Here is a 17,142-nt window from a genome sequence, read left to right on the forward strand (position 1 = left end):
TGGCTCTTTTATGGTTTTATGCCACGAGTATTGATTTTTCTCTTCTGCAGTGTATTGAAGACGTATCATGGACCACTTCACTGCAAAAGTAGTATATAAAAAGTAATTAATTTTCAATATTGACAGTCTTGTTGTGCTCCTTACAGTGAACCTCAAGCCATGTGCTATATCGAAACAGCCAATCTCGATGGGGAGACGAATCTTAAAATACGACAGGTAAAACAAAGAGAACTTTGCTGTTTTTCTGCTAGGTACTAGTGTTAGCTGCAGGGCAGACGGTAGCTTGCATGACAGCAATACTCGTACTATTTAAAATAAATAAAATAAAACAAGACAATAAAATACGCATCTCTTTCCAGGTTGCTGTAAGCCTTTTTTTTCCTGACAGATACAAACCCAAGCAATAATGTTTCATGTACAAATCGAAGGAACTAATCCAGAGGAAAGGGGGGAACATAAGCCTAAAAGAGGAATCAAGCAGACCTTGGCTGTGTTTTGCTTGAGGTGCAGGGAGTACTTTTACCAGTCTTACTGCTTGCTAATGATAGCGATAACTTCTGTCAGAATAATGTGAAACACTCCAAATACTTAGATTTTTTCGTCTGCCTCTTTGAGTCAAGCTCATCTCTAATCCCGAGAAGATGTTGAGGTATCCACTCTTATATGCACGTAGCATTGTAGCTGGGAGAAGCCTAGTGTAGGTTTTCTGGTGGATGGTTTGTACTGAGAATGAGTTGTAGCTCTTGCATTAGTATTTATTGGAGATGCAAAAGCTACAGAACTATTATTAAAAACTGTGAATGTACTATGGATCTGCTCTCTACTCCCTTGCTAAATGGGATCTGTTGACACAGCTTTTGGAATAGATTTTCAGGTAGTCTTTTATCTATTGGTGCCTTTTTGCTTTCCCTAAGCCATGATAAATTTTTCCCCAAAGGTGGAGTTTTAAAGACTCGGTGAATACAATAATGGCTTAATGGCTTTTTTTTTTTTTTTTTTTTTTTTTGAGTTTAAACTTTTTTTGGACTTTTCTCCATTTTTGGAGAGATAGTGAAAGTCTAGGCTAAAGCAGAGAGTAACACTGCTAGTGCTCTGAAACTCTGAGAGTGAAATATGAAGCTAATTGTGCCCATTGATGGACGAGTTTTTTTTATCAAGTAACTATTTGATAATACTGATCTTACTGGGAAACCCAGGCATTTCTTACTAATTTAATATAAAGAACTTCAGCAAGAAGTTGTGTTGATACACACTGCTTCTAAAGAGTAAGCAGAATGGAAGTGGTAAAGTGCTGTATTTAGCAAAAAAGAATAATAAAAAAAAAATCTTGTAGTTGTGGTCAGAGATGCAATTTCTGCTCTCACATGTGCCAGTCTGTTGCTTCTCCCTCTGGAGTGCTCAAAGGAACCTTTTATTATGCTTCAGTTAACTTGTTCCCTGTTGGTGGTAAGTAGTGGGGTTAAGTTTGATGTTTCTAGTTTTGTTGAAGAAATCCTTTTCATTATGGTGTTTAGAAAGAGTTGAGAATCTCTTTGCCTTCTTTCCCAGAGTTAGGAAAAATGAGTTTGGATTAGAATTTTTATATACTGAGTGATATATACATGTATACATATATGTATATATAAAAAATATGGTTTAAAAGCTTGTTTACTACACTTGAGGAAACATGATTTCCTGTTCTGGGTCAGCCTGATAGGTCAGATTGGGGTTCTTGTCAGATTTTATTTCCTTCTGGACACATGCTTAAAATACAAAAATAAGGTTGTGGAGGGTTTCTTCTTAAAGCCTTGTTTTGGCTTGCAGTGCTGCAGTCAAATTCTGGCAAGAGAAACTGAAAAATGGATCGCTCTTAGCAAGTGGAGGTAATCAGATGGAAAGCAATGGAGTGTTGTGAGTGCAGTCTCGGATGGAGTGGTGATGTGTTAGGTTAGGGTTGCATTGTGGGTTTGTAATTAACCTTGAGCAGGGTCAGAGCACAACGGCTGTAGTGAGCTAGGAGAGACTACACTTAAGAGGGACTATATTTAGCAGCAGTAATACATCATCAGCAGAGCTACACTTTGAGAGAAAAGCCAAGCTTCTTCATGGTGCTTCTATCCTACTTCCTCCTGCACATGTGAACATTTGTGGATGTGAATTTCCTCTTCATCACAGAGATCCTGTAGGCTTTTTGGTAGAGGGGTTTAAGACAATCCTATATAAGCAGGCTCATGTACGTCCATGATAGTTAAGTTTTGCAGGAAAGTTATTGATTACTCATCTAAAAACAAACACAAAAAGAGAAAATCCCAGAGTCAAGCACATTTGTTATCTGAATTATTGGAAGAAATTATTTTTTTTTCCTAGTTGTCTTCCTAATTATTTTTTGACAAGAACCTCTCTTGGATTGGTCTGTGCAGGGATTGTCTCAAACCGCTAGTCTCCAGTCAAGAGAAGAACTGATGAAAGTATCTGGGAGGATCGAGTGCGAAGGGCCGAACCGCCATCTCTACGACTTCACTGGGAACTTGCGCTTAGACGGTCAAAGGTACCAGCTTGACAGCAGAGCTGTAAACTCTTTTGGTTGGGAGAAATAGTTCCTGCGTGCTTTTCATCTGCAACATTGATGAGATGCCTGTTTTGGGTGGGGTGGGCACAAGGCAAACAGTTATCACCTGTGAGTCAGAGCATCTGCCAGTGTAAGATGACAAAGTTCTGCCTTTCTGTGGAGTCTTCTGCTTTTTAAGTGAGACATGGCTTCTTTGGAATCAGCTCTTCTTTTAGACACTTAAGAAAGAGCAGAGGAAATGTTTGTATTTTTAGGGGTGTCCTGCTACAGGACACATGGAGAGGAAACTGGAACCCTTTACCGTCCAACAGGAGCCAAAGGCTGTACCAAGTTGAGATATATACAGGAAAATGATTCCAGAATCTGGAGTCTTATCAGTGTGACTTGTATCTGTTGCAACTCATGAAAGAAAAGAACTGAGAATATACACTTAATACTTTAAGTCATAGAACTTGAGGAGTCAGCAGGAGCTTACAGGTTTTGCCTTGCTGTACTTGTTTTCCTGCACCAAAGGTATCCCACTTGGCTGTGTAAGCTGAATAGTGCCAGATCACTTGCTTCTCGCTTGAAAAAGTCTCATGGGTAATGCAATTTTACCAAAATGTTTCTGAAATGACATGTGTAAGGCTATAGTGTGCTTTGAATGGATTGTCTGTTTGCAAGTGTGATGCTTCTCTGTCATGGGTGTGAGACTTCAGCTAATAAAACGAAGCACAGAGTAGGCTTTAGAGCTGCCTTAAGTTCTGGGCAATTACAGCAGCTCTCTTGAATCACTCACCTTCTGCTGCGCTTTGGGTTTCAAAACAGCACTGAAAACCGTGTGTTGCATGGATAATGTAAGATTGTGGGCAATATAAGTTCATTAAAATACTTTTTTTTTTCTTATGTTGAAGAGTTTTGAAGAGGGGGGAGTAATGCTGAAAGGCTAACTATTTCCCGAAAGCATTGTCCAGAATTGAGAGCTGCATCCTTCTTGTTTTGCAGCCCAGTTCCTGTTGGTCCAGACCAGATCTTGCTAAGAGGTGCACAGCTGAGGAACACTCAGTGGGTCTTGGGTATTGTCGTGTATACAGGACATGATACAAAACTCATGCAGGTATACCTTCAAAGATTTGGAGCATGTTCTTCTAGAAGCTGGTGTTCTTCCCTGTATTCTGCCTGTATTTAGGCTTGAATTCATGACATGGTTTGACTCATACCTGTTTAAATTAAATCTTGAGGAGTACAAGGATGCTATTGAACTTAAAGTTGTATGTGCATAAAAATTTATGGAGGTATGTGTCTCACAACACTTCGTTGTGTCAGTAAACTAACTGTATTATAACTTGTTAGCTATACAGCATTTAAAAGTGAGGGTTAGCTACTGAGGAAATAGTAAAGACTCCCTACAATTTTAACACTTGGAGATAGTGAGGTTAAGACTACAGTTTGTATTGCCTTAATGAATCACCGTTGTGGGGGTGTTCAAGGAGAGGTTGGACGTGGTGCTTGGGGACATGGCTTAGTGGGTGACACTGGTGGTAGGGGATGGTTGGACCAGACGGTCTTGGAGGGCTTTGCCAACCTTAATGATTACATGATGGGGAGGGCTTGGAGAGTCCAGAAACAGGTATGTGCTGTTCACCTTTGACCATCAATGGCATGTACAGCAAGGAGATGTGTACTAGACCTTTAGAACTGAATGTTTCTCTTGTCCAGTCTTCTGTCAATTTAGCAGTCGTTAGGAGTATTGGCTACTGTTAGGACCTTGTTGGCCTTTGCATACAATATTGAGCTACATAGAGTTGAAGCGATGAGTTCTATAACCGACTAAAAATGAAGAATGAATTTGCTTTTGCTACTTGATATTGTTCAAGGCATTATCAGACTCTTTGTGCTGCTCTTCAGAATTCAACCAAAGCACCTCTGAAGAGATCAAACGTGGAGAAAGTAACCAACGTGCAGATCCTGGTTTTGTTCTGTATTCTCCTGGTCATGGCCCTCGTGAGCTCTGTAGGTGCCTTATTGTGGAACAGAACACACGGCGAGGTCGTCTGGTACCTTGGCTCCAACAGTGAGTATGCTGGCAGGGTGCTCAGAGTGTGTCCTGAATGTATAAAATAGGAAATGGAGAAAGAAAGACACATGAGAAACAGCCTGTTGCTAACTCTTGATGGCCTGATTCTTCTTATTTTTTTTTTAATTTCGTAGAGTGGACTGGCATAAATTAACTTGCCAGTGGGGCTTCTGTTAATAAAGCATTTGAAAGGTTAGGTAGCTGTCAGTGGGTTGCCACCTAGGGAGCAGGAAAGAATCAGAAGACTGGCAAGAGTGGTGTTGGCTGTTCAAGTTTCAGCGCTGTGGAGATACCATGCATCTGCAGAATTTGGTTTTAGAGTAGGTCATGTACTACTGCCTTGTCTATCATGTCCGTACATATCATGTACGTGACTAAAGGGTAGCAGGTCCCAGATATATGGTGCTAACTTGGGTTTCATGCTTGTGTACAGAAGAAAAGGATTTGTCTAGCTGTGTTGTTTCCTGATTTTCAATGAGATATGCTAATCTGTTGCAGAGAACTGAAATGCAGGCTAAATCTTGTGATGTTTGTATTTGCTGTGTGTTTCAGAGTTGCTTTGGCTTCTGACTTCCGTCATTAGTAATGAGAAAACTGCTTAGCATGCTTAAAGGGGGTTATTTGTTTTTATTCTTACTCCTTGAATTTATTAGTTCAGGTATCAAAGATGGGCCTTATGCAAATGCCTAGCAAAGAAATACAGTGCTGCCCAACAGACTTCTGTCTTGGGGGCTGTATTATCCAGGTATAAAATGTATTGTTACAAACACCTGGAGATGTAAATCTGAAAACAATTCTCACTGCAAACTGTCTTTCTGGTGGTGATGGTAAAAACAGGTGGCGAAAAGGATCTTCAGGAGTTCAAATCAAATGCAGACATGATAGTAATGGGGGAAAAAGAACTTTTATAGGAAGAACATGGAAGTGCCTTGTACTTCACTCCAATTTTGGTAGCTGTAGTGTCTTCTGGTAGCAAAATCAGTGACTCCAAGCTTATTCCCTATCCTTCACCCTGCTTTTAATGAGGAAGTTCAAATTTGTGCCTTCAAATGACAGAAGGAAAAGATGAATGAAACAAACTCTTGAACTTGTACTAATATGAAACAGATGCAACCTTTAATGCAGTGTGAGGCAGTAGTTTGTATGGATGCTTCCCTCTAAATTCAACACACAATTTCCATCGCTTCAGTAACTGTGGGAAATGCTTTCTTCAGGCAGATAGGGAGACTTGGAATCTTTCTGAAATGTCTGATTTCTATAAGGGCTGTATTAGGAAGGGTATTTTCCAGCCAGGTGTGCTTCTGTTCTTTGTGTTAACTGAGCAAAGATACGGAATTCATCAGTGTTCATGCTTGGAGGAGGTTCCTGAGTCCAAACTACAACTCCTTGGTGTTTATCTCCTAGTTTGCTCTGCTGCCTTCGTCCCAAGTCATTTGTAACACTAAAAATCCCATAGTTATGGGCTATGACCATATTGCACTGGGTGCTGTGCTGATTGAAGTGGTTCCCTAAGCTGCAGAGCCAGATGCAAGCGCTTAGACTATGTATGGAAAGTGGCTGTGGTTGGCACCATGGACAGGAGATGCTGCCCTGTGCTCTGCTGGACCACTTCTGATCCTGTCTGCTGTTCATAAACGCTTTCCCTTCCCTTTATGGCTGACATTGTCACTGTTACTAACAGCTCTTCTACTTAAGCCAGATGCCTCAGTTTGTTGCCCCATGTCTGAAGTCATTTTGTTTACTTATTTCTTTAGTGTGAGTGACTTCTCAAGTCTGCTGATGCTGACAACTTTTAGAACAAATTTTATTATTTGCTCTGTTTTTAATTCACTGTTTCTGAAGGGTGAAGTTAAGCTACTAGTGATATTGGTGGCTCTTAATTGGGGTAGTTGACACATCGGATAAATCACTAAATTTGGGTTATAGTGTGGAACATCATACATCTTGCCATCTGTTCAGCAAAAAATATTCAGCAAGTGTTCTGATCTCTAATACATATCCTCAGCAATCTCACTCTTCTTCACCTGACGTGGTATGCTGTGTCTCCAGGCGCATGTTCTCTGGGTGCTTTTATATATTTAATATTGAAATCAGTATTGGAAAGACCCTTTTGCTAAGCCTTAACACAATTGCTGGTTATTTTAGTGCTACTATATACGATAAGGGCAACTACAGAAAGATGATTACCCCTATATTGTGTCACTTAGATTTCTGCCATCTGTATGATGTGATGTGTCTTTCGGTCCACAGAAATGCTGTCTGTCAACTTTGGATACAATCTGCTGACATTTATAATCCTGTACAACAACCTTATTCCAATCAGTCTTCTGGTGACGTTGGAAGTTGTCAAATTTACTCAGGCTCTTTTTATAAATTGGGTAAGTAACAAGACTAAGATGTATTAACATCACTTTGGCAAAGTTTCATGAAAAACCTGAAATCTTTACCAGACTTTCTGGTGAGTTCCCAATGCAACTTCTGGGAAAGGCAGGGAGAAGTTCAGGAGATCTAATCTGTGCTGTGCTCACTAAGAAAGGACAAGATGTAGTTGCAGGAAGCTCTCCTGTACAAATGATTGCTTTTATATATTTTGGGCTTTCAAGATGGGAGAAGTTGTTCAGCAGACTCATTCATGGTTGGTTAGATAGCTTTTGAAAACTCCTTGGTATCCTGTAGCTTCTCTTGGCCACAGCAGAAGGAAAGACGGAACTTGTTTGTGCTTTTTTTAAACCCTGAGGCTGGTAGTCAGGTCCACCATGGTATGAGTCGTGATGTTTCTCCAAGGAGATGAGTTGGTGGTGCCTTCTGTTACAGAGTGGTGATACCTCTGTTCGTGCAGGCGCTGACTTCAAAGTGTTTCTCTTCGCTTATGTACTGAAAATACTTTAGAGATGTCTTAAGCTCAACTGTAACAAGTGGAGGAGAAACATTCCTGGTCTTGGTATGCATTAAGACTTGGACTTTCAGTAAGGTTAGAGAGGTTCCTCTAAAATGCAAGTAAATAAGATCTGGTTTGTGTGTGTTCTCTGAACTGCTTATAGCAGCTATTTTGTTCACCCTTCCAATTAAATATAGTAATCAAGAGTTGATTTTACTAAGTCACTAATTGTCTCTTTTAATCACGGGTTGCAGTAAATTGTATTGTTCTTGTAACTTAAGACCTATATTTAGAGCGGCCTGTTAGAACTTCCCATTGTATGTAATTCTTAAGCTGGGGGTGCAATGAAGAAAATACCAAATTACCATTAATTGAGTCAGACTTTTCTCATGTTTATGTAGTAGGGAGGTACCCCGTGGAAAGGAAGCCCTGCTAATCAGCTTGGTTGCTGTTTGTCAGAACTTCCACCGATGGAGTTAAGGCAGTCAGGCCACGTTGGAGCTCAGCACAAGAAGGCTGGAGACTGCAGTATTTAATTTGCTTAGCACGGGTCTAACTTTGCTCTCATTTCAGGACATAGATATGTACTATCCTGAGACAGACACACCTGCAATGGCCAGAACCTCAAACCTTAATGAGGAACTTGGGCAGGTAAGAAAAAACTTAGGTATGTATGATGTTGTTCTGTGACTGGGGAAGCTGGAAGGTGTGAATGAACGCTGTGAGCTGTGCTTTTTCTGTTGCGTTTTGGTTCAGGTTAATGGAACTTCTTTACTTTCATTAGTCCAAGTCTTACCGGTATGAGATGTCACAAGATAAATTCAAGGTCATACAAGCAATTATAAGCCTAGGAACTGATTTTTATTTTTATTTTTTCCCATCTTTGCTCTAAATTGACTTTGTCCTTGAGCTGTGTGTACCAAAACAAGATGTACAGGATGAAGCTTGTCTAAAGAGCAGGCCAGAACAGCCTTAGCCTTTCTTAATTCTTCAAGTTTCTGACTGCCTAACAAGAAATGCAAGTCAAAAAAGATGCAGTTTTAATCTTGAGATGCTATTCCTTGACAAGCATTTCCGTTTTCTTCTCATGTAATGATTATTGTATATTAACTTGTAGTTCTTAGATATTTATTGCAAATACTGCGCAATTCTGCAAGTGAGACTTTCAAAATGGGTTTTCCAAAAGAAGGCTACTGCAGAACACAACTTTGCCATTGAAGTTTTATAGTACCACTGAGAAATGCTAGCTTTTTCCTGTGACCACCAAAATCCTAAGTGTGTAACTGAACCACATGAACTTCGAAGTTCCTGTGTACTCCACCTTGGAGACAATATTTATGTATGCAAAATATGTAATTATTGTGTCCAGCTCAGCAGGACAACTGTCAGTATCCATGCTGTTGAATTAAATGGGGCTTTTCTTCAGGAGTATTAAAATCTGATTGTATTTGTACTGCTTCGTTGTGAAGTTACTACCGTAATTTGAAGGTTTCTTTTTGCCTGAAATTAATTACATGATATGGTGCAACATATCTAGTTGGCCCTTAAGATGTTTTCAGAAATAGCTTACCATTGATTCCTTGTAAGTAGCCAGAGTTTTTGGATTCGTTAACTGAACTACTTGATCAGATGTGTTTTAAAACTTTGGTATATGTCAGAATTATTAATGTCTCAAAGTTCCTCAGATTTTAGGTACCCACTTTGACTTCTGGCTTGCACAGCTGATGATGGCTGTGTATCTCGGACTTCAGGACTGGCTCATGGATAACAGAAAAAGCTTCTGCTTGCCAGTGAAATACCACTCAATGATACTCCCTGCAGAGCAGTGTTTGTGGGTGTAGGGGAGAAAAACACATGGTGATCTTTAGAAAACAGAGTTTCTTCAGTGTTAAACTCTAGCAGTTCTTGAAGAACATGAAAAAAAACATTTAATTCAATTCCAGTCTTTCTGTATGATGTTAATACAGCTGAAAGATTCAGTGAATGTTCAAGTAGCGTAAGCCAGCACATCCATACACTGGAGCCTTGGCAATTGATACCTACTTCTTGGGCATTGATTCATTTACACATAAATAAGAAATAATGCCATTAGGGTTTCCCTGATGGATTTTTGTTTAGCTTTGGTACAACAAACTGAGCTGTAATAAACCTCTGCTGGCCAATGTTTCTGGGTCTTATGTCACTTCCAAAATTTTCCTGAAACTCATTGTTTTTGGCTTGTTTCAGGTTTTGTTACTTTGCAAGTTAAAATTAGTTTTGTTTTTTTTTCTTCCAGGTAAAATACCTGTTTTCTGATAAAACAGGTACTCTAACATGTAATATCATGAACTTCAAGAAATGCAGTATTGCTGGAGTGACATATGGGTAGGTATGACTTTAGAAACTCTCTAGCTAAATATGTGCATGTTGATGATACATACTGGGGTATCAGAACAGGATTAGAACATTCTGTTCAGTTTACGTTGCAGCATATTTTATGGTCACAGTTTAAAGCTTTCATTTTCACGTCCTGCAACCAAAACTGAAATGCAAACCCGGAGAATACTCTACATGTAAAGAGAAATCTTTTTTGTTTCTTAACTTGTCTGATTGTAATTTAAAGTAAACTAAAAGTAATTTCTGACCCTTTCCAGAGGGAAGAAGGTGAAGCCTAAAAACAGCAATCATCAGTTGTGCTTCTGTGACTTACTCAAATAACCAGGATTTCACTACAGCAATATAACTGTAATTGTAGTCGTCGAAAAGCAAGAGTTGAATATTCCATGCACGGGAGGGATGCACACTTAAACTGTTTTTGTTCTGTTTTTATCAAAGGGATCCCTTTCGGTCACACCGGTATTTCATAGCACTTGGCTTTTTGACTCTCCAGTACTGTATCTTTTGTTTGTCCTAAATTTTAAAAGACCAGTCTTAAGATCTCCATGCAAATTAGCCTTTGAGTTTCAGAGTAGCTAAATCAGATATCTCATAAGGTAGAGAACTTGATTCAAGTGTTTGAACAGCTGAACCCATGATTCCAGTGTTTATATGTATGATGACTCATTGATCTGCCTTCTATCTACTTCTAGTTTGCAAAGTGGAATAAATGTTCTTTTTTTCCTCCTCCTACTCCTCAGTCACTTTCCAGAGTTGGAAAGAGAACGTTCATCAGAAGACTTTAGGTAAATATATTTGAAGATGTCTTATTCTGTGTAGACGATCTATATAAACAGACTGCTTTCAAATTTGAAACAGCAAAGAGCCCAAGGGAACAATGTGTTTGTGTGGAGGCTCCTACTGGAAGAGCATTTTATGCAGAGCTAGTGGGTGGTGACACAACTTTGCACAGAGGAGAGACGATGGGAGAAGGGAAGGTGGGGGATGCACAGTGGCTGGGCTGGCTTGGATGCATGCTAATGCTTATTTACAATTGCCAACAACCAAGTTGCAAGGTAAGAGTAACCTTTACAATCAGGCTCTCGATCTGAGAGTACTGCTGATCATTGGCATCAGTAGGTTCAAATCTGACAAGGAAAATGAAAGAACCCCTGTATTAAAATATTATGTTTTAATAGATAAACTAGATGTGGCAACGTCTCATGTCATTTACTGTGAGAGTGGTGAGGCCCTGGCACAGGCTGCCCAGAGAAGCTGTGGATGCCCCATCCCTGGAGGTGCTCAAGGCCAGGCTGGATGGGGCTTTGGGCAACCTGGTGTGGTGGGAGGTGTCCCTGCCCATGGCAGGGGGGTGGGACTGGGTGATCTGTAACAACCCTTCCAACCCACACCATTCAGTGATTCGATGTCACGAGAAGCACTCTTACTCAGATTTAATGAATAGAGGTGAAGTGTCTCTCCCACTCCACAGACTGAAATGAAAACCTAAAAGGAAGTGCTACACAGGAGGCATCACTGTACCGTGTTCAGGTTAAGAGGAAGGGGGAAAGAGCCAAAGAGGGCTGATACGTTTTAGAATATCAAATACAGTTAAGTGGGCTCCCATCAAAAAAACATGTAGATTGAGTGTTGTTGGAAACTACTTCCTGATGAGCTCTTATACTTCTCTAGTGATCCTGCTAACTTTTGTCATCACCTTTTAGGAAGAAGGTGGTATGATGTGTTGTTATTTCTGCTGAGATGGAATTTCTGTGAATGCCTCTCTTCTATGCTGTGGCTTTCTTCATCGCCATCTTTTCTCTCCTTTATGCTTCCTCTTCTGTTGAAGAGTTTCTTCCAGATAGTAACTTGGAGTACTTGGCCTGAAAATCCTCCAGGGATCAATTTAAAGCAAAACTCACTGACTAGAGAGGAAGCGTAGGGATATTGATCTTTGGCCTATCTTGATTTCAAGTTGACTTTTTATTTATGTGTTTTAAGAACATTTAAAAGCTGTTTCTGCTACATCTGTCCTAGGAAGTATGCTGACACTTGAATCTTGAAATGCACTTCTAAGCATAACTGTTCGAGGCCTCTTGTTGGTGTTCTGAAGAAACTATTGCTCATTTTCAGCATTTTGTGTATTAGCCATGTGATTTTTTTTTTCACAATATTTCCAAGGACAGTGGATTTTTATTTTAGTTTTGTCTCCAACAATATAGATCAAATAATAGAAACAGATGATTAAGAATGGAAATACTGACATTGTTATATTTGTCTCCTCTTGCTCCACAGCCAGCTACCTCCCACCAGTGAGTCATGTGAATTTGATGACCCAAGACTGCTGCAAAACATTGAAAATGACCATGTAAGTCCAGTTCTTGAATGCCACATGTCTCTTGAACACCCTGTTAGTGGTCTGTCTGGAACTGACTGCTCAACACATCTGCTTGGGTGATTGTTTGCTCTGCAGGTATGACGTAAAACAGATGAAAGCAGAAATAAATAGGAAACAAAATAGTTTCCTCCAACCTCTTCCTGACCACTTGGCTTACTACTGAACTGAAGAAACAATGACACTGAATATGAGTGCTAGCTATAAAACAGCTTCATATACAGCAGTATATGGAAGATGGTGTCTTGTAGGAATTGATGTTACAAAGTATAAACCTTTAAAAGAAAAACGACTTAATGTATTATCACCTTTTATTTGAAGACTATTCAAACATCCTTCCTGTTAACCTTCCTGTTAAAATACCATTTTTAACTATACTCCCAGGCATTACAAGGTGGTTCTGTTGAGAACTGCTTCAAATATTGCAAATGATGGAAATGATGGAAAGGGCATAAGAAATGAAGGCTCAATTGCAAGCTTAAGCTTGCAATGGCTGAGACTTCAAGTGATGATTAATTTTAGCCTGATTGTGTCTGAAAGGGCTGTCCCTAGTCCTTAGGACTGTCAATTCCATTCTTATTCAGAAAATGTGCACCTACAAAGCATTTGACTGCACACGTGACAATTTGTATTGCTTGCATTTAAGAAGAAAAAAAAGGCACAACCGTTCTAGTCTGCAGAAGTTGTCCCACAGTAGGGGACGTGGACATTGTCTGCAAGTGCAAGCTGAAATGGCTAACTTGGTTAGCTGACCTTGTTAAACAGTGTAACATCTGTAACTGGGCTGGCTAAGTTTAGTATGAGCAACAGAAATAAAGCTACAACATACTGTTCAAAGCTTTGCTTTCTGCTGTGCTTTACAGTACTGAACTTGAAATGCAACATGATGCAGATGTCTGAAGGAATATTTAATTACTGTGCACTGCAGCGTATTTGTCAAGGTGTCAGAGCCTGAAGATGGCTCCTGTTACCTGACCTTCAGGAAGATGGCCCTCTCAGGATAATGTAGTGGCTTCTTGTGTGGCTTTTGCAGTCATCTGCACCAGAAAGACTTTGCAGTGCAGATCAGCAGGTCACTTGCAGACGAGATGTGGGTTCCCTCCCGTTCCTGTGTTCCATTTGTTAAGATGTAGCTACAGTTGGGGTTTATGGCAGTTGCGCGCTCCAAGTTCTGCATTAAAGGCTACTGATTCAGGCGCAGCCTGCAGATAATGTATGCTTGGGCTCTTACTCACTAGCTGTTGCTTTTAGGGGTCTACAGGGAAGTCATCTTCTGTGTCACTCGGCTGCGCTGGAGGGATGGATGCCGCCCACTGACAAGTGATGATTTGGCACAAGACCTAAAAAACGTGTTGCATGCAGTTCTTGCATTCTTATAAAATCCAGGTCTAGTTGTCAAACCGCATCAGTGATGTGAGGGCTGGACTGCAGGGTAGTGGGAGAGTGAATACTCACATGTTTCTGGCCCTTTGCTTTATGGCAGTGTACAAATTGTCTCCTACATAAATCTATTTAGTGTCTTAGTTTTCATAGCTAATTGATACACGCAGATGCTATTTGAATTTGTGTGACAATCTTCAGCCATTTAGCGAACTGAGGTAATGAAATGGATCTTCTAATACAAGCAGCCCTGCGGGGTCAGATGCTGCTGTACTCAGCTGGGCAACAAATTCCCTTTAAACATTTGCCTTTTTGCAGATGGAGCTGTCAGTGTGATATCTTCCACAAACACTCAATAACTGCTCACTGCTCTGGTCTTGAAGATTGCGTTTTTTTTCAATCCACTTGCATGTGTTAGTTTAGAGCTGTCTCGGTGCCAAGTAATTTTCTTTCCAAGTCAAAAATAAAAATATAATGTATTTCTCCTCCTCGTGAGACTGTCTTCCATCTGGTAGGAAGATTTTAACATCGTGCAGCACCTCTAAGTTTCATAGCTCTATTTGGCCACTGCTTTGTAAGGCCTGATTGATGGCCAAGTCCAGTCTTGACTAATAGTGGAAGAATTATTGCCCTGTAGGAAGTGCTCCAAGGAAAAATAACTTCTGAAAAAGGTGCAGAGGCTCTTGGTTTCTCTGGGCTTTTAGTGTAGCAGAAAGTACCGAGGTTTGTCTGCTTGTGCCTTTTTAGTAGCAGCTTCTGTTGGATGGGTGAACTGTGTGACAGAGCCAAGAATACGCTGCTGCCTTGTTTCTGTAGGGAAATGGTATAAGCTATTAGAGTAAGAAAAGAGCAAGAATTTCCAAAGACTTAAAAGAATGTTTGGTGATTAAGCAAAGCATTTTTTATCTTAGTGCTTGAGTTGCACGTACACCGTGAATAAACTGAGAGTGGAGAGGCGGGATTTCTATACCCCCCTTTGCATCTGCATGTGAAGAGTGCAGGGAAGATGGTCAAGAAGCAAAGAGTAATAACCTTGGATCTTGTCCTAGTCTCCTCTGTCTCCCTGGATTCTTTCCTAACTTCCTCTGCTAATTCCAGTTCTCATCTCAGCTCACTTCTCTGGCCCCCAAATTACCACTTGGACAAGAAGCAAGCCCATGGAGTAGCTACATATGCAGGAATTTGTTCAGTGAGTATGTATGTTGAGTAGTTTAACAGTTGGCCAGGCAGAACAGATAACCCCTGTGCTCCTGTTGAGCCTTCGCTTCAGTGAAAGTGTTCATTTCCAGCTCTCCGATGTCTGCTTAATTTTATGAAGTGTGTGGAAACCGAGGCTTTTAGTCCATCAGACTTTGTTAAAGTCACCACTGTAGTAAGATGATTCTTATTTCCTTAAGAAAGGAGAACAAGAAACACATACCACTACTTACGGGGATGAAAAGCTAGAATTTAAGGTACAGTAGGAATCTCACCGTTTAGGTGGTAAGAACCTCTGGAAGGCTTTAATTCAGCAAGTAACTGTTGCCTGTAAAACTGTCATTTTACAGCTCACAAATTGTGAGCTCACATACTTTTCACTCCTAGCTTTTGCCCTCACAATGTATGGGTCTTGAGCATTTTTCTTTTACTCAAGCACAAGGCCGTATCTTTATCATTGATCTTTTTTCAGTGGTTTGGACAAGATAAACTTGCGTTTAACTCTCAATATGCCAGTGCCACATGTTCCTCGAGTCTTTTTCCTGGAATATAGAGTCTTTTCCTGGAATATTGCCTCCAACCTTACCAGCCTCGCTGTTGTACAGGTGCCCAACATGACTGGTTCCTCAACTACTCTCAAAATATTTTAATGAACAAAACAGTAGGCAGATCACTTTTTTGTATCTCTTTAAGGAGGGGAGTCGTAATTAATTCTGTTAATGACATGGATAAGTATTTTACTAGCTGTCCTTGGTGCAGATTGTGCCATACTCACTCAAGGCAGCAAGGTCAAGTTGTTAGACTGTGCCTTAATATCTTGCTGTCCATTTCTAGGCCTCTTGCTCAGAAACCTCTCAGTCCAGCTAACCCGGGAATATCACAGAGAGACTGATCTGATGCTGCTAGAAGTGAATAGAGATTGAATGTAATCCTTAACTTTACATATAATTTCCTTGTAACTTCATCTGGCTGTGAGTAGCTCGCTAGAGTGGTGCAGTGTCACTCCTTAGGAGTGAGGAGACCCAGATCACTGCACATGGCATGCAGATAAGTAGCTCTGCAGAGTACAACTTGCCCCTCAGAAGACTGAGTTTCACCCCATTGTTTGTTCCTTCTGTCTACAGAAGAGCACCTTATGCAAAGGGATGAGAACTTTTGATAGTATTTCCTGACTAGTGGTCTGTGCCCTGCTCCATGGTGGATAATGCTGTGTCTTCTAGATAAGGCAACTCTACTTTCATTGTAGGTCATGCTTTTAAATTGTTTAATCAGTGGGATATGTCGCTGATGCAGGAGGTTATAGACCAGGTGATCCACACTGACCTTGTTCCAAGAGAAGCAGTGGCTTTGACTCAGAGCTGTTGGTTCTCAGGGAGAAAAATGGTGGAAAGAAGGAACCTACAAGGAGAGAGACCTGTGGGCAGAAGAGCAAAAGCCCGACCTATGCAACCTTTGCTCCTGCTGCAGATAAATGGAGCAGGAAAATAAAGCTGAGCTTCAAACAAAAGGCAGGCAAGGAATGCCTCACAGACAATCAGTAAGAATTTGATTAGCAAAGTTGCTGAGCTTTGCTTTTATAGAGGAAAATAAATAATAAAGCAAGCTTTAAGTCCTGTGGGTTAACTGATCTTCTGCTGGGGTTAAGCTTCACGTGGTGCAAGGGATGTGTGATCACAGAAGCCAGTATGACCACAAGGTTGGTTGTTAACAGCTCTGAAGCAATTATTTGAACACTCTGCCCTGATTCATGCCAGTGCAATAAATATTGTGTCAGTGTTGGAACAACACAGGAAGGTAACAAATGACAGCTGTGTGCAGGAGCTGACATGGGCCTCTGCTGATCTGCTGCTGTAGACCTGGAAGGCTGCCACGTAGCCCATTGTGAGCTGTGAATGTACCAAAACAGCACCAAACTACACTGCTGGCTCGACAGCAGAAACATAGATGTGGGAAGGAGCAAAATCAGTGGCATCACCAGAGCCAGGTTGCTTCCAGCTGGTTGAACATGTGGCATGAAAGCATGCAGGAGGCCAGGTGAGACACTCGTAAGAAGGACATTAAAGGTTTGCAGCAGTGGTTGCTGAAATGAGAATCGGGCAGGCTGTTCGTTTTGTGGAGATGAAGGTCTTGCAGTGCTTTCACTAGAAATAACGGAGCAGCAGTGACCTCCTGACCAGCAATTTGCTGTGGACTGGCTGTTTCTCTCGCTCCTGACGATGTGCAATCTCTCATTTTCCTGAACACAGCCTCTGCACTCCAGCCTGTCAAAAGTGATGGCTGTTACTGCAGGGACATGTGACAGTACAGTTCAGTAGCATGTGTGCGAAGATAAA

The 17,142-nt window shown here is 40.8% G+C and overlaps 1 protein-coding gene across 5 annotated transcripts in view; it reads left to right on the forward strand.

The window, feature by feature from the left end:
• ATP8A2 (ATPase phospholipid transporting 8A2) overlaps nt 1-17,142 on the forward strand; it is a 316,126-nt gene that overhangs the window by 52,317 nt on the left and 246,667 nt on the right. For all 5 annotated transcript variants that reach the window (XM_032208014.1, XM_032208013.1, XM_032208016.1 and 2 more), the window contains exons 8-16: nt 147-216; nt 2,400-2,527; nt 3,533-3,644; nt 4,436-4,601; nt 6,855-6,982; nt 8,056-8,133; nt 9,758-9,846; nt 10,599-10,643; nt 12,133-12,205. In XM_032208014.1, coding sequence (XP_032063905.1) covers nt 147-216; nt 2,400-2,527; nt 3,533-3,644; nt 4,436-4,601; nt 6,855-6,982; nt 8,056-8,133; nt 9,758-9,846; nt 10,599-10,643; nt 12,133-12,205 — 889 coding nt within the window. The remainder of the gene's footprint in view (nt 1-146; nt 217-2,399; nt 2,528-3,532; nt 3,645-4,435; nt 4,602-6,854; nt 6,983-8,055; nt 8,134-9,757; nt 9,847-10,598; nt 10,644-12,132; nt 12,206-17,142) is intronic.

The sequence above is a fragment of the Aythya fuligula genome, chromosome 1 (genome assembly GCF_009819795.1).
Source record: "Aythya fuligula isolate bAytFul2 chromosome 1, bAytFul2.pri, whole genome shotgun sequence".
Taxonomy (NCBI): domain Eukaryota; kingdom Metazoa; phylum Chordata; class Aves; order Anseriformes; family Anatidae; genus Aythya; species Aythya fuligula.